This window comes from Mesoplodon densirostris, chromosome 5 (assembly GCF_025265405.1).
Source record: "Mesoplodon densirostris isolate mMesDen1 chromosome 5, mMesDen1 primary haplotype, whole genome shotgun sequence".
Classification (NCBI taxonomy): domain Eukaryota; kingdom Metazoa; phylum Chordata; class Mammalia; order Artiodactyla; family Ziphiidae; genus Mesoplodon; species Mesoplodon densirostris.
Genome location: NC_082665.1, coordinates 29,708,138 through 29,732,430, shown reverse-complemented (window position 1 = coordinate 29,732,430; position 24,293 = coordinate 29,708,138). Strand labels below are relative to the sequence as shown.

At 34.5% G+C, this 24,293-nt stretch overlaps 1 protein-coding gene across 1 annotated transcript in view; it reads right to left on the bottom strand.

Annotated features, from left to right (window-relative positions):
• Positions 1-24,293, bottom strand: part of LIPI (lipase I) — a 59,854-nt gene that overhangs the window by 18,327 nt on the left and 17,234 nt on the right. The window contains 4 exon segments of the mRNA XM_060099796.1: positions 8,611-8,722; positions 14,708-14,812; positions 16,479-16,646; positions 17,613-17,702. Of these exon segments, the coding sequence (XP_059955779.1) occupies positions 8,611-8,722; positions 14,708-14,812; positions 16,479-16,646; positions 17,613-17,702 (475 nt within the window).

Sequence of the window (24,293 nt, the reverse complement as noted above, 5' to 3'; positions counted from 1 at the left end):
CCACAAAACCGGTCCCTGGTGCCAAAAAGGTTGGACACTGCTGCCCTAAAACTTAGAAATTTTCTTATAATTTTAAATGGCACCACCATCTATTGCCCAAGCCAGACAACTAGGCTTTGCCCTTGAGATCATCCTCTCTTTATTTTTTAATTAAAAAAAAAAATTTAGCATCTTTATTGTAGTATAGTTGCTTTACAATGTTGTGTTAGTTTCTGCTGTGTAACTAAGTGAGTCAGCCATTTGCAAACATATATCCCCATATCCCCTCCATCTTGTGTCTCCCTCCCACCCTCCTTATACCACCCCTCTAGGTGGTCACAAAGCACCGAGCTGATCTCCCTGTGCTATGCAGGTGCTTCCCACTACCTATCTGTTTTACATTTGGTAGTGTATATATGTCAATGCTACTCTCTCACTTCGTCCCAGCTTATCCTTCCCCCTTCCTGTGTCCTCAAGTCCCTTCTCTACGTCTGTGTATTTATTCCTGTCCTGCCCCTAGGTTCATCAGAACCATCTTTTTTTTTAGATTCCTTGTATATGTGTTAGCATACGGTATTTGTTTTTCTCTTTCTGACTTACTTCACTCTGTATGACAGACTCTAGGTCCACCCACCTCACTACAAATAACTCAATTTCGTTTCTTTTTATGGCTGAGTAATATTCCACTGTATATATGTGCCACATATTCTTTACCCATTCATCTGTCGATGGACACTTGGGTTGCTTCCATGTCCTGGCTGTTGTAAATAGTGCTGCAATGAATATTGTAGTACATGACTCTTTTTGACTTATGGTTTTCTCAGGGTATATGCCCAGTAGTGGGATTGCTGGTTCATATGGTAGTTCTAGTTTTAGTTTTTTAAGGAACCTCCATACTGTTCTCCACAGTGGCTGTATCAGTTTACATTCCCACCAACAATGCAAGAGGGTTCCCTTTTCTCCACACCATCTCCAGCATTTATTATTTGTAGAGTTTTTTATAATGGCTATTCTGGCTGGTGTGAGGTGATACCTCATTGTAGTTTTGATTTGCATTTCTCTAATGATTAGTGATGTTGAGCATCCTTTCATGTGTTTGTTGGAAATCTGTATATCTTCTTAGGAAAAATGCCCATTTAGGTCTCCTGCCCATTTTTGGATTGGGTTATTTGTTTTTTTTGATATTGAGCTAAATGAGCTGCTTGTATATTTTGGAGATGAATCCTTTGTCAGTTGCTTCATTTGCAAATATCTTCTCCCATTCTGAGGGTAGTCTTTTCGTCCTGTTTATGGTTTCCTTTGCTGTGCAAAAGCTTTGAAGTTTCATTAGGTCCCATTTGTTTATTTTTGGTTTTATTTCCATTTCTCTAGGAGGTGGGTCAAAAAGGATCTTGCTGTGATTTATGTCATAGAGTGTTCTGCCTATGATTTCCTCTAAGAGTTTTATAGTGTCTGGACTTACATTTAGGTCTTTAATCCATTTGGAGTTTATTTTTGTGTATGGTGTTAGGGAGTGTTCTAATTTCACTCTTTTAAGCTGTCCAGTTTTCCCAGCACCACCCATTGAAGAGGCTGTCTTTTCTCCATTGTAAATTCTTTCCTCCTTCATCAAAGATAAGGTGACCATATGTGTGTGGGCTTATCTCTGAGCTTTCTGTCCTGTTCAATTGATCAATATTTCTGTTTTTGTGCCAGTACCATACTGACTTGTTTACTGTAGCTTTGTAGTTTAGTCTGAAGTCAGGGAGCCTGCTTGCTCCAGCTCCATTTTTCTTTCTCAAGATTGCTTTGGCTATTTGGGGTCTTTTGTGTCTCCATACAAATTTTAAGATTTTTTGTTCTAGTTCTTCGAAAAATGCCAGTGGTAGTTTGATAGGGATTGCATTGAATCTGTAGATTGCTTTGGGTAGTATAGTAATTTTCACAATGTTGATTCTTCCAATCCAAGAACACAGTATATCTCTCCAACTATTTGTATCATCTTTAATTTCTTTCATCAGTGTCTTATAGTTTTCTGCATACAGGTCTTTTGTCTCCTTAGATAGGTTTATATCTAGGTATTTTATTCTTTTTTGTTGCATTGGTAAATGGGAGTGTTTCCTTAACTTCTCTTTCATATTTTTTGTCATTAGTGTAAGGAATGCAAGAGATTTCTGTGCATTGATTTTGTATCATGCTACTTTACCAAATTCATTGATTAGCTCTAGTAGTTTTCTGGTAGCATCTTTACAATTCTCTATGTATAGTATCATGTAATTTGCAAACAGTGACAGTTTTACTTCTTCTTTTCTGATTTGGATTCCTTTTATTTCTTTTTCTTCTCTGATTGCTGTGGCTAAAACTTCCAAACCTATGTTGACTAATAGTGGTGAGAGTGGGCAACTTGTCTTGTTCCTGATCTTAGTGGAAATGGTTTCAGTTTTTCACCATTGAGAACAATGTTGGCTGTGGGTTTGTCATATATGGCCTTTCTTATGTTGAGGTCGGTTCCCTCTATGCCTACACTCTGGAGAGTTTTTATCATAAATGGGTGTTGAATTTTGTCAGCTTTTTCTGTGTCTATTGACATGATCATATGGTTTTTATCCTTCAATTCATTAATATAGTATATCACAATGATTGATTTGCATATATTGAAGAATCCTTGCATTCCTGGGGTAAATCCTACTTGATCATGTTGTATGATCCTTTTAATGTGCTGTTGGATTCTGTTTGCTAGTATTTTGTTGAGAATTTTTGCATCTGTGTTCATCAGTGATATTCCTCTGTACTTTTCTTTTTTTATGACATCTTTGTCTGGTTTTGGTATCAGGGTGATGGTGACCTTGTAGAACGAGTTTGGGAGATTTCCTCCCTTTGCTATATTTTGGAAGAGTTTGAGAAGGATAGGTGTTAGCTTGTATCTAAATGTTTGATAGAATTTGCCTGTGAAGCCATCTTGTCCTGGGCTTTTGTTTGTTGGCAGATTTTTAATCACAGTTTCAATTTCAGTGCTTGTGATTGGTCGGTTTATATTTTCTATTTCTTCCTGGTTCAGTCTCGGAAGGTTGTGCTTTTCTAAGAATTTGTCCATTTCTTCCAGGTTGTCCATTTTATTGGCATATAGTTGCTTGTAGTAATCTCTTATGATCCTTTGTATTTTTGCAGTGTCATTTGTTACTTCTCCTTTTTCATTTCTAATTCTGTAGATTTGAGTCTTCTCCCTTGTTTTCTTGATGAGTCTGGCTAATGGTTGATCAATTTTATCTTCTCAAAGAACCAGCTTTTAATTGTATTGATCTTTGGTATTCTTTCTTTCATTTCTTTTTAATTTATTTCTGATCTGATCTTTATGATTTCTTTCCTTCTGCTAACTTTGGGGTTTTTTGGTTCTTGTTTCTCTAATTGCTTTAGGTGTAAGTTTAGGTTGTTTATTTGCCATGTTTCTTGTTTCTTGAGGAGGATTGCATTGCTATAAACTTCCCTCTTACAACTGCTTTTGCTGCATCCCAGAGGTTTTGGGTTGTCGTGTTTTGTCATTTGTTTCTAGGTATTTTTTGATTTCCTCTTTGATTTCTTCAGTGATCTCTTGGTTGTTTAGTATAGTGTATTGTTTAACCTCCATGTGTTTGTATTTTTTACATTTTTTCCCTGTAATTGATATCTAGTCTCATAGCATTGTGGTTGGAAAAGATACTTGATACAATTTCAATTTTCTTAAATTTACCAAGGCTTGATTTGTGATACAAGATATGATCTATTCTGGAGAACATTCCAGGAGCACTTGAGAAGAATGTGTATTCTGTTGTTTTTGGATGGAATGTCCTATAAATATCAATTAAGTGCATCTTGTCTAATGTATCATTTAAAGCTTGTGTTTCCTTATTTATTTTCATCTTGCATGATCTGTCCATTGGTGAAAGTGGGGTGTTAAGGTCCCATAATATTATTGTGTTACCATAAAGTTCCCCTTTTATGGCTGTTAGCATTTGCCTTATATATTAAGGTCCTCCTATGTTGGGTGCATAAATATTTACAATTGTTATATCTTCTCTTTGGATTGATCCCTTGATCATTATGTAGTGTCCTTCTTTGTCTCTTGTAATAGTGTTTATTTTAAAGCCTGTTTTGTCTGGTATGAGAATTGCTACTCCAGCTTTCTTCTGATTTCCATTTGCATGGGATATCTTTCTCCATCCCCTCACTTTCTGTCTGTATGTGTCCCTAGGTCTGAAGTGGGTCTCTTGTAGGCAGCATATATATGGGTCTTGTTTTTGAATCTATTCAGCCAGTCTATGTCTTTTGGTTGGAGCATTTAATCTATTTCCATTTAAGGTAATTATCAATATGTATGTTCCTATTACCATTTTCTTAATTGTTTTGGGTTTGTTATTGTAGGTCTTTTCCTTCTCTTGTGTTTCCTGACTAGAGAAGTTCCCTTAGCATTTGTTGTAAAGCTGGTTTGGTGGTACTGAATTCTCTTAGCTTTTGCTTGTCTGTAAAGGTTTTAATTTCTCCATTGAATCTGAATGAGATCCTTGTTGGGTAGAGTAATCTTGATTGTAGGTTTTTCCCTTTCATCACTTTACATATGCCCTGCCACTCCCTTCTGTCTGCTGAAAGTTCAGCTGTTAACCTTATGGGGATTCCCTTGTATGTTATTTGTTGCTTTCCCCTTGCTGCTTTTAATATTTTTTCTTTGTATTTAATTTTTGATAGTTTGATTAATATGTGCCTTGGTGTGTTTCTCCTTGGATTTATCCTGTATGGGACCCTCTGCACTTCCTGGACTTGATTGACTATTTCCTTTCCCATGTTAGGGAAATTTTTAACTATAATCCCTTCAAATATTTTCTCAGACCCTTTTTCTATTCTTTTCTGGGACCCCTGTAATTAGAATATTGGTGCATTTAATGTTGTCCCAGAGGTCTCTGAGACTGTCCTCAATTCTTTTCATTCTTTTTTCTTTATTCTGCTCTGCATTAGTTATTTCCACTATTTTATCTTCCAGGTCACTTATCCATTCTTCTGCCTCCGTTATTCTGCTATTGATTCCTTCTAGAGAATTTTTAATTTCACTTATTGTGCTGTTCATCATTTGTTTGCTCTTTCGTTCTTCTAGGTCCTTGTTAAACGTTTTTTGTATTTTCTCCATTCTATTTCCACGATTTTGCATCATCTTTCCTATCATTACTCTGAATTCTTTTTCAGGTAGACTGCATCTTTCCTCTTCATTTGTTTGGTCTGTTGGGTTTTTATCTTGCTCCTTCATCCTATGCATATTTCTCTGTCTTCTCATTTTGTTTAACTTACTGTGTTTGGAGTCTCCTTTTTGCAGGCTGCATGTTTGTAGTTCTCGTTGTTTTTGGTGTCTGCCCCCAGTGGGTGAGGTTGGTTCAGTGGCTTGTGTAGGCTTCCTGGTAGAGGGGACTGCTTGTGTTCTGGTGGGTGATGCTGTATCTTGTCTTTCTAGTGAGCAGGGCCATGTCTGGTGGTGTGTTTTGGGGTGTCTGTGAACTTAGTATGATTTTAGGCAGGCTCTCTGCTAATGGGTGGGGTTGTGTTCTTGCCTTGCTAGTTGTTTGGCATGGAGCCTCCAGCACTGCAGCTTGCTTGCCATTGGGTGGAGCTGGATCTTAGCATTGAGTCGGAGATCTCTAGGAGAGGTCTAACCAATTGATATTACATGGGGCTGGGAGGTGTCTGGTGGTCCAGTGTCCTGAACTCGGCTCTCCCACCTCAGAGGCTCAGGTCTGACACCAGGCTGGAGCACCAAGACCCTGTCAGCCACATGGCCAGGCACGTGGGGATTTTCTTGCCTTTTGGGAAGTCTGAGGTCTTCTGCCAGTGTTCAGTAGGTGTTCTGTAGGAGTTGCTCCACATGTAGATGTATTTGTGATGTATTTGTGGGGAGGAAGGTGATCTCCACGTCTAACTCCTCTGCCATCTTGAAGGTCCCCCCATCCTCTCTTTAACTCCTACATCTAATCTATCCCATGTGCCTGCTGACTGTCTATGAAATAACCTGAATCTGCTTTGAATCCATCCTCATCCTCATTTTTCCATTTCCACTGTAAACACTTTATCTCAGGGCACCATTGTTCCTGGTCTTTATTCTTGCAACAGCAGCCTGTCTTTTCCCTCTCCAATCAACTGTGGTTAAATTGCTTTTCCAAAATAATAATCCAGTCCTGGCTCCAACCAGACTGCCCCAGCTCAAACACTTCATTGGTTTTCACTTGCCCAGTGAATAAAATAGAAATCCTTGAACATGTCCTCCAGGTTCTAATTCCTACAAAATCTAAGTGTTTTCTACCTCTCTCATCATTCTCTTCCTTTCCCTGCCTCTATTCTCAGACATAATAAATTTCCTTCAGCTCCAAAAATGGACTATACTTTCTCCTGCTTCAGGAGTTTTGCCTTTGTTGGCCCCTCTGCCCAGAATGCAGCAGAGTGACTAACTCCTGCTCCTCATTTTGGTCTCAACTAATATAAAAAGGCCTTAGAGAAAGTTTTAGTGACCCCACTAACTATTTCACATTCCCTATTTTATGTTCCCATACATACTATAATTTGCCTCAAGACATTTTTCACAGATTTTTATTTACATTTTTTATAATTATTTATTTTATATCCCTCATTAGACTGTAAATTTAATGAGGGTAGGATCATGTCTGTTTTCCTCATCATAGTATATTCAGCACGTAGTACAGTGCCTCGCTCAATATAGATATTCATTAAAAATTGTTTGAAAACAGGAATGATGAACATCATTTTATTTGTATTATGTATTTGCAAACTGCTCACTGGACAAAAATTATGCAAGGACAGAAATCTAATTTTCCCTAAATTTTGTCCTTAATTTCTAGTACAGTTCAAGAAATTTTATTTAATGATTAAATTGGCTCCTCTCCATGTATCTCCTAGCTCAGTAAATGGCACCATAATTCAAATAGTCACCAAGCTTAAAACTCAAAGTCACTCCAGATTGGGGTTTTTCCCTTCACTTTCACATGTTTAATTAATCACAAAAACAAATCTACTCTAAATCCTAAAAACCCACTTCCAGTGACTCGATCCAATCCTCCATTATCTTTCATATAAATTATTAAAATAGCAACCACTCTGGACTTGTTCCACACTAATCTCCCCATTACTCATCCATCTGGGGAGTCATTCTACCCTGAATACACAATATTGACACTCTCTGTTTAAAATCCTATATTGGCATATTAATATATTTGGCATCTTATTATGATGTGTAAGTGATTTTTAGTGACACAGAAAAAGTGAGCACACTATAGCATTCAGTATAAAAATCAGAATGCAGAAAACATTTGCAAAATGATCCTAATTTTGCTAAGTAAAAAAATAATGCATGCATGTGCAGGGGCATGTAGAAGAAGAAGAAAGAGGAGGAAAAGGAAGAGATGAAGGTGGAAGAGAAGGAGAAGGAAGAGGAGGGGGAGGAAGAAAAAGAGGAATGTTTATAAACCAAATAGTAAATGTGAATATCCCTGGACAATGTAATTATAGATTATTCTCACTTTCTACTGTATAACACATTTTCTACAGCAAAAAAATTCCTTTTCTAATTTTGAAAAGGGAAATAAAAGATCATTTAAAAATCTCTGACTTCCCTGGCATCTAAAAGGGTTAAAATCCTAAAGCATGTTTAAATTTATTAGCAAAGAATTATTAATAGAAAAACAAGAAAGCCATTGGCTAGGCTTAAATGGGTAGATTTACCATGCGTATGGGTTTTATATTTTACATTGTTCATGAAAAATGCACTAATCAAGTGCTTGAATAAAAATGCATCAGTATTTCATGGTGTTCTGCATAGAACATGATTCTTGTAAAGGAAAGCAAGACTTACAGTTTGTTTGCCTTCTGAACAAGTTTGAAACAACTGCTCTAGGACTGCAATCTGTGCTGTTAATGAACTCACGTACTTTCCTATCCATGCCTTTGAAAGCACCATCTCCCATTCCCTGACTGCAATACCACCCTTTCAAATGCTTCCTTGTTTCTTCCTCTGTACTCCCATAGCACATAAGTGTTCTGCTACTATAAAAGTTATTACTCAGAGCTGTAATTATGCATTAGTCTCCTCCAGGATTCTGTGACCTCCTTGAGCACGGTAACATTGCTATTTCAGTTTGGATCCCCATCATTTGGTGAAATGCCTGAATACGTTTGGTTGGTTCTGAATAACACTCATTGAATAAGTGAATTCAAAAGCTAACGAAGCATGTGTCTGATAAGAATACGTGATGAATCATACATATATGTGTGCATGGGTATATACATATATACACAATTCTAAGCAATTTAAAGTAATAAAATATTATGGGGTGATATTATTAGTTATTACAATGCATTCTATCAGTGTTCAAAATTAGGTGGAAAGTTTCTTCTCTTCTTCTAACTCTTGTAGTAGCTATATCTATCACATGAACAAGTTATTTAGTTTCTTTCAAATTTGGCGTCTCCCTCCATAGAATGAATGAATTAGAATATGACACCAGAGATCCATTTAATATTTAAGTTTAAGACTCACTGAATAGAAAATGTATACTATTTAGATTATCTTCCAAAAGCTCGAGAAAACATATTTTACAAAACAAAAATATACTAAATTATACTTACTCATAGAGCCTTGGCTCTTCAACCATCCCAAGTTGGTTTAATAATTTAAATGTAATACAGCCATCCTTCATTGTTTTATCCAGAACAATTATACTGAGAACAAAATAATAGGCTACAAAACAAAAATATGGAATGCAATTCATGTTATTTTTTAACTTTGTTTTGGTGCAGATATGCATGTAAATATATATTTATGTAATCTAGACATATATAATATCTGCAAATAATATAGAGAGGCACTCATCTGGTACATAAGTAATATATTTTACCTCTTGTTAATCTTTTTTTAATATTTATTTATTCAGCTGTGCCGGGTCTTGATTGTGGCATGTGGCCTGCAGGATCTTTAGTTGCGGTATGCAAACTCTTAGTTGCGAACTCTTAGTTCCTTGACCAGGGATCAAACCAGGCCCCCTGCATTGGGAGCATGTAGTCTTAGCCACTGGACTACCAGGGGAATTCCCTCTTGTTAATTTTTAACTGGTCTTGAAAATGAGGAATAAAAGCTTGCCAGTTACGGGTATGGTGAAAAGTTGCTCAAATAATTAGTAAATACTAACTTGTCTGCAAATCGAAAAATATCAGAATTTAGGTCAATTAAACAATTTTTCTCTATCAATAGCACATCTAAGGTAAATATGATAAGGTTCCTTAATTATCTGATTAATAGTCCTAGCTAAATTTGCTTGACAAATATAATTCCCAATTTCACTGGCTGTTTTGGAATGACTGTAAAATTAGACAGTTCTATATAGAGTGAGCTCATAGTAGTTCTTTTTCAAAATGCCTGTACAAAAAAATTGATATATCTTTCAGAGGCAAAGATGCTGAACTCATCCCTGTACCCGATATTGTCTGGTCTACACAGAAAGTTCTTACTCTCCGTGAATTTTCCTAGTATTGTGCAAAACTCTTGGAAGACAATGTATATAAACAGAACATGGGATAGATGAACTTTTCTTGTGAAATACATATGTACAAAAATTGTGCATGCTAGCCATTAAATGTTGCTACTAAACAGCCCAGAGTAACTTCTTGCCTATGCCAGATGCTTAGTACTACCTCAAATAAGGTAATGGATTTATAATTGACCCTCATCAATTACTAACACAAAAGACATAAAGGAACACTTCTTACTTTGAAGTGACTGCCCAGCTTTAGATAAAATACTTTGGTCCCCTCACCCAAAAAAGTGGGTGCTCATACTTGCTCAGATGATTCCTGGCAGTATGATATATTGAGATGTTACATAATAAGCCTGCCTCCTGCTACAAGTGTATAGAAATTCTGGGTGTAAATCGAAAACATGGCCAAGCTCAGCTGAAGGGAGAAATATCAGGAGACAGCAATGAAGAGAAATTAAAGGCAAGGCTTAAGAAGAACTGAAGCCCTGGATCTGCACGGGACTTGAGAACTGGGTGTAGCATGGAGACAAAGGATGAAGTGTCAATTTCCATGCTACAGCAGGAGACAACACTAAGTGATGGAGCTATAGTGAGAAACATTGCACAGTCAGGGACCTTAGCTCTCTGATTTGTCATTGTAAGAGAAACTTGAAAAATTCTTTCTACTGGTTGTGTATGGGTCTTAAGTGGAAAAATAAATTCCTTAAGACTAAATAAAACTCCAGGTAACACAGAATTTAAATTTACAAGTCCCCATTGGTTAAGGACCTCCAAAAATTTACATGAAAAATCCTCCAGTATTATGGTACCTAAATTCTGGAAAAAAAAAAATCCAACATGTTCTGAAGGGAGAATTTTGAAGAAGAGCAGACTGATGAGAGTTTTCTGTTAAAATGTGACATGAATCTTTATTTTGAAATAACACAAATATTTTTTTCCTTTAATAGAGACTTGAACTGACCACCGAGACTAGAAAATAACAACAAATCATGCATAACTTAATAGATGGATAAATAAATACATATATACATACATAAGTTTAACCAGAAGAAAAATATAGATTATCTGCAGGGAACAATTAGACTGTTAATAAATGAAAAAAATTACCTTAAAATGAGAGAATTAATATCTTCAAAGTACTCAGTGAAAAAAACTCTCAATATAGAATTCTATTCTGGACTAAATTTACATTCCAGAGTAAGAAAAAGATAAGGACATTTTCAAGGAAACAAACAAACAAACTGAGAGACATTACTTAGTGAAAAGTCATTAAGGATCTATTTTAGCAAGATAGAAATTAAATCCCAAAGGAAGGAGTTGGGAAGGGAGGAAAGGACAAGATAAAATGTAGAAAACTGAAACTGGTAAATATAAGTGAGCATTCGATTAATGATAATATTCATAATAATTGTTTATTGTTAAATAAGTGAAATAAAATACTACTGAATATAATATTGAGGATAGAAAAGAAGACACAAGGTTCGAAGGCTCTATGAGACAAACTGTTGTTGTGATAAAATCTGATAAAATAGTCTGTTAGGCAAAAAATAATGCATTTTTATTTATGAAGCAAAAAAAAAAAGAGCAAAGTAAAGCAAATCACCAGGAAAATATGATAATCCTGAAGCTTTATGTAGCTAAAACTCACAGCCTCAGAATACATAAAGCCAAAACCTAAACAATGTAACTCCTGTTAAAATAGAAGATTTAAACAGGACTCAAATCGTCACATAGAGAAAATGTCCAAGATATGATTGAAAATTACCCATTATACCAAGAACAAAGAAAATCACAACTCTGGTGAGAAAAGACAATCGACTAATGCCAGCACTGAAATGAATCAGAGGCTGGGATTATCTGACAAGGATTTTAAAGGAACTGTCATAAAAATGCTTCAAAGTCAGAGTCTCTTGAAAAAAAAATGAAGGAATAGAAAAATCTCAGCCAAGAAATAGAAGCTATAAAAGAAAATAAAGTAGACATTACATAAATGACAAATACCATAATGGATACAGAACTCACTGGATAGTCTCAATAGCAGAGTGGAAATGAAAGAGGATAGAAATCAGTGAACTGGAGAACAGATCGATCTGCCTGAAACTCAACCTGAAAACAGAGAGAAAACAGACTGAGAAAAAAAATGGACAGAACCTCAGGGACCTGTGGGAGTATAACAAAAGAATTATAATTCAACTTCAGAAAACTAGAAACAAAGAAAAATCTCTTGAAAGCAGCCAAAGAGAAATGATGTGTTATCTACAGGAGAACACGAAATTGAGTTACAATGGATTTCTCATGTGAAACCACAGAAGCCAAAAGGAAGTGACACAGCATTTTTCAAGTGCTAAAAGAAGGAACTCAACTCTAAATCTTATACCCAGAAAAACTATCCTTTGAGAATAAAGGAGAAATAAAGACATTCTCAGCCAAAGAAAAACTTAAAGTATCTCTCTTTAACAGACCCATTCTTAAATATTGTAAGAAGGAACACAGAGGAATTGATGAAATAAATAATCTTGGAGTATCAGAAACAAAAAGATGATAATGGGAAGATAAGAAATATGGGTATGTACAATAAATTACCCTTATCCTTGTGAATTTATACATCATATTTGATACTTGAAATAAAAATTATCACATGATCCAATACTCGAGACAATGATATATAAAAGTGGAGAATGTAAAATAACCTAAATGGAAGTGAAGTTCCCACATTTCACTTGACGTGGTAAATGTTGATACCAGTAAACTGTGAAAACTCACATATGCATATCATAATTGTGGTAGACGCCCCCAAATATGTCCGTGCCCTAATCTCTGGAACTGTGAATATGTTACCTGAAATGGCAAAGGATAATTAAGATCTCAAATGGAATTAAGGTTGCTAATCAGCTGCCCTTAAAATAGAGAGATTATCTTGAATTATCCAAGTAGGCCCAATGCAGTCCCAAAGACTGTAATCACAAACCCTTAAAGGTAGAAGAGGAAGATAGAAGAAGAGAATCAGAAAAAGAGATGTGATACAGAAGAAAGGTCAAATTGATTATTTCTTCTTTATTCTTCTTGGCAATGATTATTTTAGATATTCTAGGGTATGTACTTTTCAATATAAATTTAAAACAAGGTTGTCTATGTTTAAAGGAACACATAGAACTATAAAACTGTTAGAAAAAAATTTGGGGTGAAAAACCTTCAGGACCTAAGGCTCAGCAAAGAGTTCTTAGATACCAAAAGCATAGTCCATGAAAGGAAAACATGATAAATTAGACCTCATCAAAAGTAAACACTTTTGCCCTTGTGAAAGCCCTTGTGAAGAAGATGAAAAGACAGTCAAGTTTCAGACTGGGAAAAAATAATTGCAGACCAAATCTTAAACAAGGAAACAAGGACTATTATCAAAAATATATAAAGAATCCTCAAAACTCAATAGTTAAAAAAAATCCAATTGGAAAATGAGCAAAAGACACAAACACACATTTCACCAAAGAGGATATACAGAGAAGATACACAATCTTATAAGCCATTAAGGCAACAAAGATTAATACCTCAACAAGGCATCACTATATACCTATCAGGAAGGATAATTTTTTAAAATAATGACAACACCAAATGCTAGTAAGAAATCACTCATTAGATCACTCATACTTTGCTGCAGGTAATGTAAAATGGTCAGCCACACTGAAAAACACTTTCTCAATTTCTTATAAGGTTAAATGTACAATTAACTTCTGACCCAGCATTTGTATTCCTGGGCCTTTCTAACAGAGAAATGATAACCTAAATTCACACAAAAACTTTTATACAAATATCCATAGCAACTTTAATCATAATAGCCAAATCTAAACACGTGCCTAATGTCCTACAAGAGATGAATGATTAAACAAACTTCAGTACATACGTACTGTGGAATACTACTCAGCAATAAAACGGAATGAGTTATTGATACATGCTGGATGAACCTTCAGAGAATCATGCTGACTTTAAAAAGGCCAATTAAAAGGTCACATAGTGAACGATTCCCTTTATATAACATTTTCAAAATGACAAAATTTTAGGAGTATATTAATGGATGTCAGGGATTAGAAACAACAGGACAAGAAGCTGGTATATATGGCTATAAAAGTGCCACCCAAGGGGTCTGGTAGTGATGGAACTGTCCAATATCTTCACTGTGGTGATAGATACAAAGCCCTATATGATGATTAAGTTGTACAGAGCTAAACACACACACACACACACACACACACACACCAGTGAGGAAATATAAATAAAATGGATGGATTCTAGCAATATCAATATCATGTGGTAATGATATTGCATTTATTCTATAGTGTTACAAAATTTTACCACTGAAGAAAACTGAATAAATTGTACACAGGATCCCTCTGCATTATTTCTTATATCTGCATGTGAATCTAAATTTAATTCAATAAAAATTTTGAATTAAAATATGGATGAGCCCAATTCTGAATGACAGGGCACATCACAAATGTTTAAAGAGTATCTTAAAAATTGATAATAACTTTGACTGCAAAACATCTGCAATAACTGACCTAAAATATTTTAAATAATAAGAGTCTATTTTAAATATTTATTCCCCAGTAACCAAGATCAATGGCAGTGACTGGAAACTTATTTCATAAGATTCTTCATATAATAGGATTTGCTTTTATTTATAAAGCACTTTAAGATCTTGCTCTCCAAACAGAATAATTTTACTTTTTTAAATAGCTCCTCATAAATCTAATTAGTTAATACATTTCTGAGATTCTCTTCTGTTCTTCAAATTTTTTCCTCTTGTCTAACTCTAAATATATTGGGAAGATTATTATTTACTTGCATATTTTTGTATTTATATAATTTAGTTTCAGTTTCTGAAAGGGTGGTAATAGTGTAGATAGATGTCTTAAACTCTGTAAGCTCTTATATGCTGACATAACTATAAACATGGGAAGGATAATCATGGAAATTGGGGGTAAAACAAAAAAAGACCTTGATTTTTTTGGAAGAATATTACCCAAAGCATATGCTCATTTTATTCAAAAATTAAGTCCTTCTTTGAATTTGTATAACTGGCTCTAACAAAATTTAAATTTCCTTGAAAGTACATTATGAGATTTGAATTTTGAATAAAAATATGAATTAGTATATAAAACTAATCATTGGTTCATTTGTTAAAAATGTTAACTTACTACAGAATGGATTTGTGCCAACAGTATCCAAAAACACAGTGGTCCTGAGAGTTCTGTTCTCTATTCTCTCTTTTAAAACATCTTTCCATAGCTCAGTTTGATAACCTGAGATTTGAGAAATAGAATATTAGTAATTGGACTTTTATAAAATAGCATACAAAAATATCAAATCACTAAAAGAACTAAAGGATCAATGTATTATAATAATAATAATAATTTATGAATTTTTATAATTAAAAAATCATTTTTCAAATAATTTCACATTCTATTTATTTCAACTACAATAACAACTCTTAAATTCAAGATTCACAAATAAATCTACTCCCTGGAAACCTTATCAGAGCTTTGTATATGTCATATAATTAAAGTCCATTTGTATAAGATTTTACTATTACAAATGCAGAATTTTACTTGAAACTCTTTTCAGTGAATTCAGCAGAATAAATTGATTAGATAAAACTTGAACACAGAATTTAGCTCCATGAGCACAGCCTTCAATTATCCTATATACACATTCATACAGATACAGTACACATATGTATACATTATATATACAATGTATATACTATAGATAGCATCTATGTACACTATATATTGTATGTATAATATATATTTCAGATACAATATTTGAACATACAGAATATATAATATATACACACACAAACATATTTAATATGCTTCCTACTTCATGTATGTGTCTATTTCCACACTGCTACCTCCGAATTTGAAATTTGAATGCAGTAGAAAGAATACTGAATTGAAAATTCAGAGATTTAACTCCCGTTTTCACTTGTGCCCTTCAGCAATCCATATGTTCACATGGGGTCATAATTTCCTCATTTATATGGAAGAGCAACGGGACCAGAAAAGCAATCCCCAACATGAGGCCTGAAGAAAACTAATCCCACAAGATATTTTGTGGACAGAAGGGGTCTATGAGGAAATAAGTCATGCAAAGCCTGCATATTGCCTGCCTCTTCTAGCAATTCTCTAGTATATTAGTATAAACCTCCTGTGAAAGAAAACCGCAGGAGGCTGTTTAATTCAGCCTTTGTAATTGCTACCCATTTCATTGAGGTTACTTGGCTTTGGAAACATTTCTGGTAGAGCCTATCATGATACTGATCAGATGTCTACATGCCCATGACAGGCTTGGGGTCTGGTATTGTCTTTGGCAAACCTTGAACAAACAGGTAACATTTTATTTTTTATATGGATTCTTTTTTTCTCTATAATTTCCCACAGGCAGGCTTTAGTTATCAAAAGTTGCAAAACTTAACTGCTCTTAAGTTTATTGATTTAGATGGTGTGAACCATGCATGATTCATATCTACTTGTTAATAGCAAATGAAAAGCTAACCATGGTTCACATCTCTTCACTTGTTAAGACTTCCCTTAAAAATACAAACTAACAAACAAACAAAACCCTCAGTACCACTAAGAATGCACAAGTTTCTTTCTTTAGTGGAAATATAGATGGAGGCTAAATAGTGAGATCCTTTTGTGAATCAAGAACAAGGATCATCATGAGACCACCAAATGCGCCCACTACATGGAGCACAGAAAGGAGGTTGACCAAGTTCCTCTCACTAAGAATCTGAAAAATATTTAGTAGGAAATAACTATTTTCTCTGTTCCACAGAAAATTTTTCCATAAATTGTTAATAGCATATTCACAAGTAAGTATGAAAGCTTCCAGCAGAAAACACTAACACAATTACATTGTTCATTTTCCACAAAGAAGTATAGTAAGTATGACAATCTCTCTTACCTAGTTTAGGACATGAGTTTTCCTTAAAGTCGGCACAATCCACACATGAACCAGTCGTGTAATCTTTGTATGAATGACAAGGAAATGAAATAAGATTGCAGCCTGTTTCCAAAGCTGCCATGAATAAGTAAACTGCTCTCTGGTGGTCGCATTTAATAAATTCAAGTCCTTAAGTGTTCAAAGTCAAGCAGTTAGATGTATTAAGCCAAGTTCAAGTAAGTTTGAAAAAAATTAAATATTAAGTTCTACCTAATGCTGTGCACTGTATGCATATCAAAGTGCTGACTACAATGCAGTTTTATCTCAGGCAACTAAACAAATGTTACCATTTAAAACTTAAATGTAATATGCATTTTACATGAGATTTATTAGAAATTTTTCTAAAGTAATAACACAGCAAAAATGTTTAATTTCAATTATTCAACAAACTCTACACACAGTGCTACCATATTTAATAACTAGTGTACACATATCTCCCTTCTAAACTCTCACGCCTATCATTTCTATTCAGTGTCGGAGATGACTGTGAAACAAGGTGACATTAAAACTTTATCATGTCTCTTTCCTTTCCTAACTTCTCACATCCCTATCCCTTTAACCAAACTCCTCTAGTTGCAGTGGGCTTTAATGATGTGGTACTTGACTGGTTGCCACTGTAGACCTCAGAACATTTTTTTGCCATAGCTCTGAAGTGAGCCAAATTCCACACCTGGAGATGTTACTCAGCTATTTATGTACAGAATAACCAAGTGCAGAAGTTCATAAATCTGTGTTTGTACAATACTATGATAATGGTAAAAATTAAATCCTGAAGCCAAACTTGTGTTATATAATTTTGCTATACATGCTTCTTCATTGACTTGTAACTTCTCTTAATGTTTAAAATGATAAACTAAAACTGTTGAGACTATAATGTAATAGGTTTCACCCATAACCAAATGGGATGTCTACTGGTAACATTTATGAACTGAGAAGGATCACATTAAACCATTTTCCACCAATAACTCCTGAATCATGAGCAATGGTGATAAAAAAAAAAATCTTGCCCCCAGATTAATAAGGGAAAAAAGTAAACTGATTTTCTTTCATTATTTTGACTCATGCACAAGTTATTCTAAAATACTATTGGTATACCTGAAAAAATTGATTTAGGACAGCCAGGTTGCTTTTTCCCTCCATTTGGATAGAAATCTATATGTCCCAAGGATTCTTTAATGCCTAAACCTGAGAAGAAAAGCACCCAGAATCACAAAGTAAATATAATTAGGTCAGCAACACTTATGTAAAACAAAATCTCCTATAAAATCCTTTGAAAGTGACTCAAAATTTGAATTGAAAATAAGATAAATGCTATTTTTTAAAAGAAGAGTTTTTCTGGTACTAATTCCTCAATTAATTCCTCATGCAAATTATGTTTCATTAATTTAACACATTTACATGTGATCAGTTTATTATGGGTCCATCACAGTTCTTTGTGCTATGAATATATAAGTGAAAAAGGAAAATAGAGCAAAAATCCTTATCATAGTGGAAATTACATCCTAGTGGGAGAAAGACATAATAAGTAAAAGTACAGTATGTCAGATAATAATAAGTGCTGTAGAGAAAAATTAAGTAGAATAAGGAACAGTGAATGCCTAGTGAATGTGGTAGGTTGCACTTTTAAGTAGTTTGGTTGGGGAATTTCCCACTGAGGGGTGAGAATTGAGCAAAGATGTGAAGGATGTGAGCAAGGCAGTGAGTCAAGAAGGTATCTGTGTGCACATGGAGTATTCAAAGAATCCAGGTTAGCTGGTGTAATGTGTGAGAAAGGGCACTGGAGGAAATGAAGCCACGTCATTTAGGACCTTTTAGGTGAGTCTGATCATTCGCTCTCATTCTGGATAATAATGTGTGGTATTTGGTGCTATACTCACTAACTGGAAAAATCGAACGCTGCTTCTGCTGGAACAAGTTGGGCCAGAGTGACATGAAACATGTAGCTATGATTTAAGAGTTTCTGTATACATTTGTCCATTGGTATCCATGGGGTATTGGTTCCAGGACTGCCCCTCCAATCTCCCGCCCTCCCACACGGACACCAAAATCTGAGGATGCTCAAGTCCCATATATAAAATGGCGCAGCACAGTCGTCCCTCTGTGCTCAAGAGCTCCACATCTGCAGATACGGACGGCCAACTGTATCTGTAGAGCCTTGGGGCACCAGGGAAGGTGCAAGTTCTGGGTGCATTACCACTATGGGGTCTATAACCCAGGGGAGCCATAGGAAGGAAAGAGATTAGAAAGCTCAGAATATTCAGGACTGCGGTTAGATATAAAATCTTGCTGCCAAGTAAGATTGCAATGCTTTGGCTTGGGGTACAAGCAATTTCCTACAACATAATGAACTCTTGAGAGAGATCAGCAATAGATTCAGTACAATGAAGATAAATACTTGGGTCTGACGGTAGGGATCAAGTTGCAGCTACTTGATTTAGTTCTAGTATGTATCAGAACACGATAACAGCTAGTGAGGTGTTAGCAGGGCATGAGGACACTGGGCAGGTACATTACAAGGGAGGGGATACAGCATATAAGGAAAGACAAAGGACAACTTAGATGACTTCCTTAGAACTCCCTGGAATCCAGGGAAGGATATGTATGATTTGATTGTGACAGTGGTGAGGGTACGCTAACCAATTCCTCTACATTCCATTATCCACTTAGCCTGTGGAATTTTAGTAAGGAAGGACAGTCTTCTAAATATAACCCCAAAAAAGTCCAATCATTTTGGAGATCTTTACAATTTCCTCCTATCTGAACTCAACATAGAGTTCCAAGACTAGAGTGTTTCAGGTTTAGAACCATCATTTTCTCTAATCTGCTTCTGAAGTAAAATCAAACCTGCTCAGGAATCAGGAGGAAGCAAAAGATATTTATTATTACAAGCAGCCCTTGATTCAGGCATGTCATTTCCCTTTTATCAGATGGAAGGGGCAGGACAGCTTGGTCTGCTTAGGCCATTCATTCTTTTGATTTCAAGAAGGGTGGGGAGAGCAGATATGGCTTTCTAATTTTCTTTTTATTGTAAAATATAAAACCTACATGCAGAAAAGAACATAAAACATAAAACTAAAGATTAATGAATATAAAGCAAATAGTCACTTAGCTACCACACCCATGTCAGGAAATAGAACTTAGAAACTCCCAGTGTGCCCTTAACCCAGTAACTACTTCTTACTTTTCTATAAAACTAAGAACCACGTTTACTTTTATTTTATTTTTTTCTATTGCTATTCTTTACCTTCTACAGATGCCTCTAAAACAATATATTTTAGATTAGCTCATTTTGGAAATATATATAAATTGACTCATATTTGTATCTGGCTTCTTTCAATTATCAGTATATTTGTGATATTAAACCACATTGTCAGGTGTAAATGTAGTCATTCATTTGTAATCATTCATTGCTATATAGTATTTTATTGAATGAACATACTACCACATATTTATCCATTCTCCTGTTGGTGGACATATGTTGTTTCAAATTTGGGGTTAATATGTGTTAATACTATGAACATTCTTGAACACACACATCAATGCATATGTGAAGGAATATCTGTTGATTTTATACCTAGGAGTAGAATTGCTGTGTTACAGAATATGAATATCTTCAATTTTAATAACTAATCCTAAATAATTTGCCAAAGAGGTTGTACCAATTTACCCCCTACCAACAACATGTGAATATTTCTGTTATTCTACATCCTCTCCAATAAATGGTCTTGTAAGGTTTTCTAATTTTAGTCGTTCTGGTAGGCATGTGCTGTTTCATTGGGGTTTTAATTTACATGTTTCTGCTCACTGAAGATTTTAAGAACTTTCCATTGCCTAGTAGGAATTTCTCTTTTGTAAAATGTCTGTTCAAGTCTTGATTTTTTTTAATTAAGTTGTAATTTTCTTTATTACTGATGTATAGTGCTTACTTATCTCTTTTCCTGTTTTGCCTTGCTGTGAGCTTTCATAAAGTGTTCTGTAATGAAGTTCTCAATTTTAATATAATCAGACATCTTAATGTTTGAATTTGGGTTATGGTTTTTCATGCACACTGAAGAAAAATGTTATGTTCTGAAGATTTTTTAAATAATATCTTGTAATATGTTTATTGCTTTTCCTTTCACATTTATACACACCATAGGAAAAGAATTTTTGTGTTTTATGGGAGTTAGAGACCTTTTTATTTCATTTTGAGTTTTCAGTTGACTGACACAGAACCACTTATCAGAAAGTCTACAAATAACAAATGTTAAGAAAAGGGAACCCTCGTACATTGTTGGTGGGAATGTAAATTTGTGCAGACACTATGGAAAACAGTATGGAGGTTCCTTAAAAAACTAAAAATAGAACTACCATAGGATCCAGCAATTCCACTCCTGGGTGTATATCTAGAATAAATGAAAACACCAATTTGAAAAGTTACATGCTCCCCAGTGTTCATAGCAGTACTATGTACAACAGCCATGACATGGAAGCAACCCAAGTGCCCATCAACAGACAACTGGATTAAGAAGATGTGAATGGAATATTATTTAGCCATAAAAAATGAAATATTGCCATTTGCAGCAACATGAATGGATCTAGAGAATATTATGCATAGTGAAATAAGTCAGACAAAGAAAAACAAACACTATACAATATTACTTATATGTGGAATCTAAAATATAATACAAATAAATGTGTATGCAAAACAGAAACAGACACACAGACATAGAAAACAAATTTATGGTTACCAAAGGGGAGAGAGCAGGGGGAGGGACAAATTAGGAGTATGGGATTAATACATCAAACAGACAAGCAACAGGGGTTTACTGTATAGCACAGGGAATTATACCCAATATCTTGTAATAACTTATAGTGGAATATAATCTGTAAAAAAAAATGAAACACTATCCTGTATACCTGAAACTAACACAATATTGTAAATCAACTATTCTTCAATTAGAAAAATGAAACCCAGAAAAAAAAAATAATTTTCACACCGTCCAGCAGTACCAAACTCATAATAAATGTAATAAGTTCCATAACTCTGTTTTTTTTTTTTTTACTGACTTTTTTGTCACCCTTACACTAATGACACTGTCTTCACTACTACCATTTCATAAGACTTGATATCCGGAAGCACATGTCTTTGCACTTTTTTCTTCTTCAAGAATACTTTAACAGGGGCTTCCCTGGTGGCGCAGTGGTTAAGAATCCACCTGCCGGGCTTCCCTTGTAGCGCAGTGGTTGAGAGTACGCCTGCTGATGCAGGGGACACGGGTTCGTGCCCCGGTCTGGGAAGATCCCACATGCCGCGGAGCGGCTGGGCCCGTGAGCCATGGCCACTGAGCCTGCGCGTCCGGAGCCTGTGCTCCGCAATGGGAGAGGCCACAACAGTGAGAGGCCTGCGTACGGCAAAAAAAAAAAAAAAAAAAAAAAAAAAAAATCCACCTGCCAATGCAGGGGATATGGGTTCGAGTCCTGGTCCAGGAAGATCCCACATGCCGCAGAGCAGCTAAGCCCATGCACCAGAACTACTGAGCCTGTGCTCTAGAGCCGCTAGCCACAACGACTGAATCCTGGGTGCCTAGAGCCCATGCTCTGCAACAAGAGAAGCCCCCACTCACCACAAGTAGAGGAAGTCCGTGCGCAGCAACAAAGATCCAACGCAGCCAAAAATGAACAAATAAATTAATTTAAAAAAAAAGAATACTTTAATATTTGACCCTTTGCATTTCCATATTAATTTTATAATTAGCTTGTGAGGTTATTTTTAAAATATTGGCTTTTGACAAAGATTGCATTGAATCTGTAGGTTAACTTGCAAAAAATTGACATGTATATGATACTCACATTCATATGTGTGGTTTATTTCCTTTTTATTTTGGTCTGCAGTCTTTGTGGTTTTCTGCATAGAGCACTTGCACAATTTTCTTAAGAGTTATTTCTAGGTATGTTATATTTTATCTTATTAAAATGGTATAATTCTAAAATTTTATTTGCTAACTCTTATTGCTGGTTTCTGGAAAGAATTGAATTTTGTATGTATAGCTTATATTCAACAACCTTGCTAAATTTTCCTGTGAATTCTAGTTAATTATCTGGAGATTCTTTGGGGTTATCTATGTATGCAAACATATCATCTGAAAATGATTTTATATTTTTATATCTTTTAATACTTTTCTCCCCTTACTGCACTTAAGACATCCAGTAAAATGTTGCTTCAGAATGACTAGACTAGGCATCCTTTTCCAGTTCCCAGTCTCAAAAAGAAAGTCTTCCAAATTCCGTCATCAACATGACATTTTCTACAGATTTTTGAATAGATATATTTTAACAGATTGTGGAATTTTACTTCTTTTCCCAATTTTCCAGTTTTTGCCATATATAAATTCTCCCTAAAGCTTTTTCTGCATTTGATTGAGATTATTAAATGAATTTTCTCCCTTATTCTTTTGCTGAGATGAATTAAGAAATTGATTTTTGAATGTTAAACTAAATTTGCTTTTTGATAATAAATCCAAATGGATGTGATTCAATACCAATTTTATATGTTGCTGTTATAATAACTAATGTATAATATAACTAATGTTATATTTTATGCAGAATTTTTGCATCTGTGATTATTACAGAGAATGTTCAGCAAACTGTCTTTTCTGCAATGTCTTTCTCAACTTTTGACATTAAGTTTGTGATGGCTTTCTAAAAAGGTTGCAAACCATTTCCTATTTATTTGTTATTATCTGAAGGTGTTTGTGAAACAGTGGTCTTATTTATCACTTAATTGTTTGGTAGAGAACAAAAACTTGCCTGGGAATTTACTCTGATGAAAGGCTTTAAATTACAGTTTCTATTTTATCAATAGTTAAAAAACTCTTCAAATTTTCACTTTTCATTTGTCAGTTTGGTAAATACTTTTGCTTTTCATAAGAATTTTTATATTTCATATATTATACCATATGGTCATATATTTTCATATTTATTTGCAAAATATTGTTCATTACATTGCTTTGTGATGATTTTAATACCTATACTATCTGTAACACTATCTCCTTTATTATTATTGATATTAGTTGTGTTTTCTCTCCTTGTCCTTTCTGTTTTTTTCTCTCCAAGGACTCATTAATCTGGAGGGTGATATATAAAGTTCAAGCATTCTATGTTCCTTTCATTTTGTTGAAAGAAGGTAAAAATGACATAGTTTTAAATAATTAATGTTGTCTTTTTAAAGTGCAAATTTTGGGCTTTTTAAATCACTTCTAATTGATATTTTTATTCCATTTTTGTATGTTTATCATCAGCTTCATAATATCTATGGGTATGTATTATGCTTAATTCTTAATTTCCCAAGATAGATGCTTAGATTATTGATTTTCAGCCTTTTAAAATATCTGTAACTGGACATGTATTTCTAGTCATGGCTTTTGCTGACTCCAACAAATTTTAATATGTAGTAACTTTAATACTATTGAATCAAAATATTTTATATTTCCATTATCATTTATTCTTCCCTCATTAGTTATCTAAAAATGTTTCTTCTAAAAATATATGGATTTTCTACTTATATTTTTCTTTATTTATAGTTTAATTGCTTTGAATATAGAGAATATTACCTTTTATGCTTCCCCCTCTATGAAATTTTTTTAGAATATTTTTAAGGCCCAGTGTATAATGTTTCTCTAAAATATCCATGGTGCTTTAGAAGAATGTATATTCTCCAGTTGTTGGGTATAATGTTTTATAAATGTCCATTAGATCAATTTTTCTAATTAAAATCTCCCACTATGATTGTGCAGT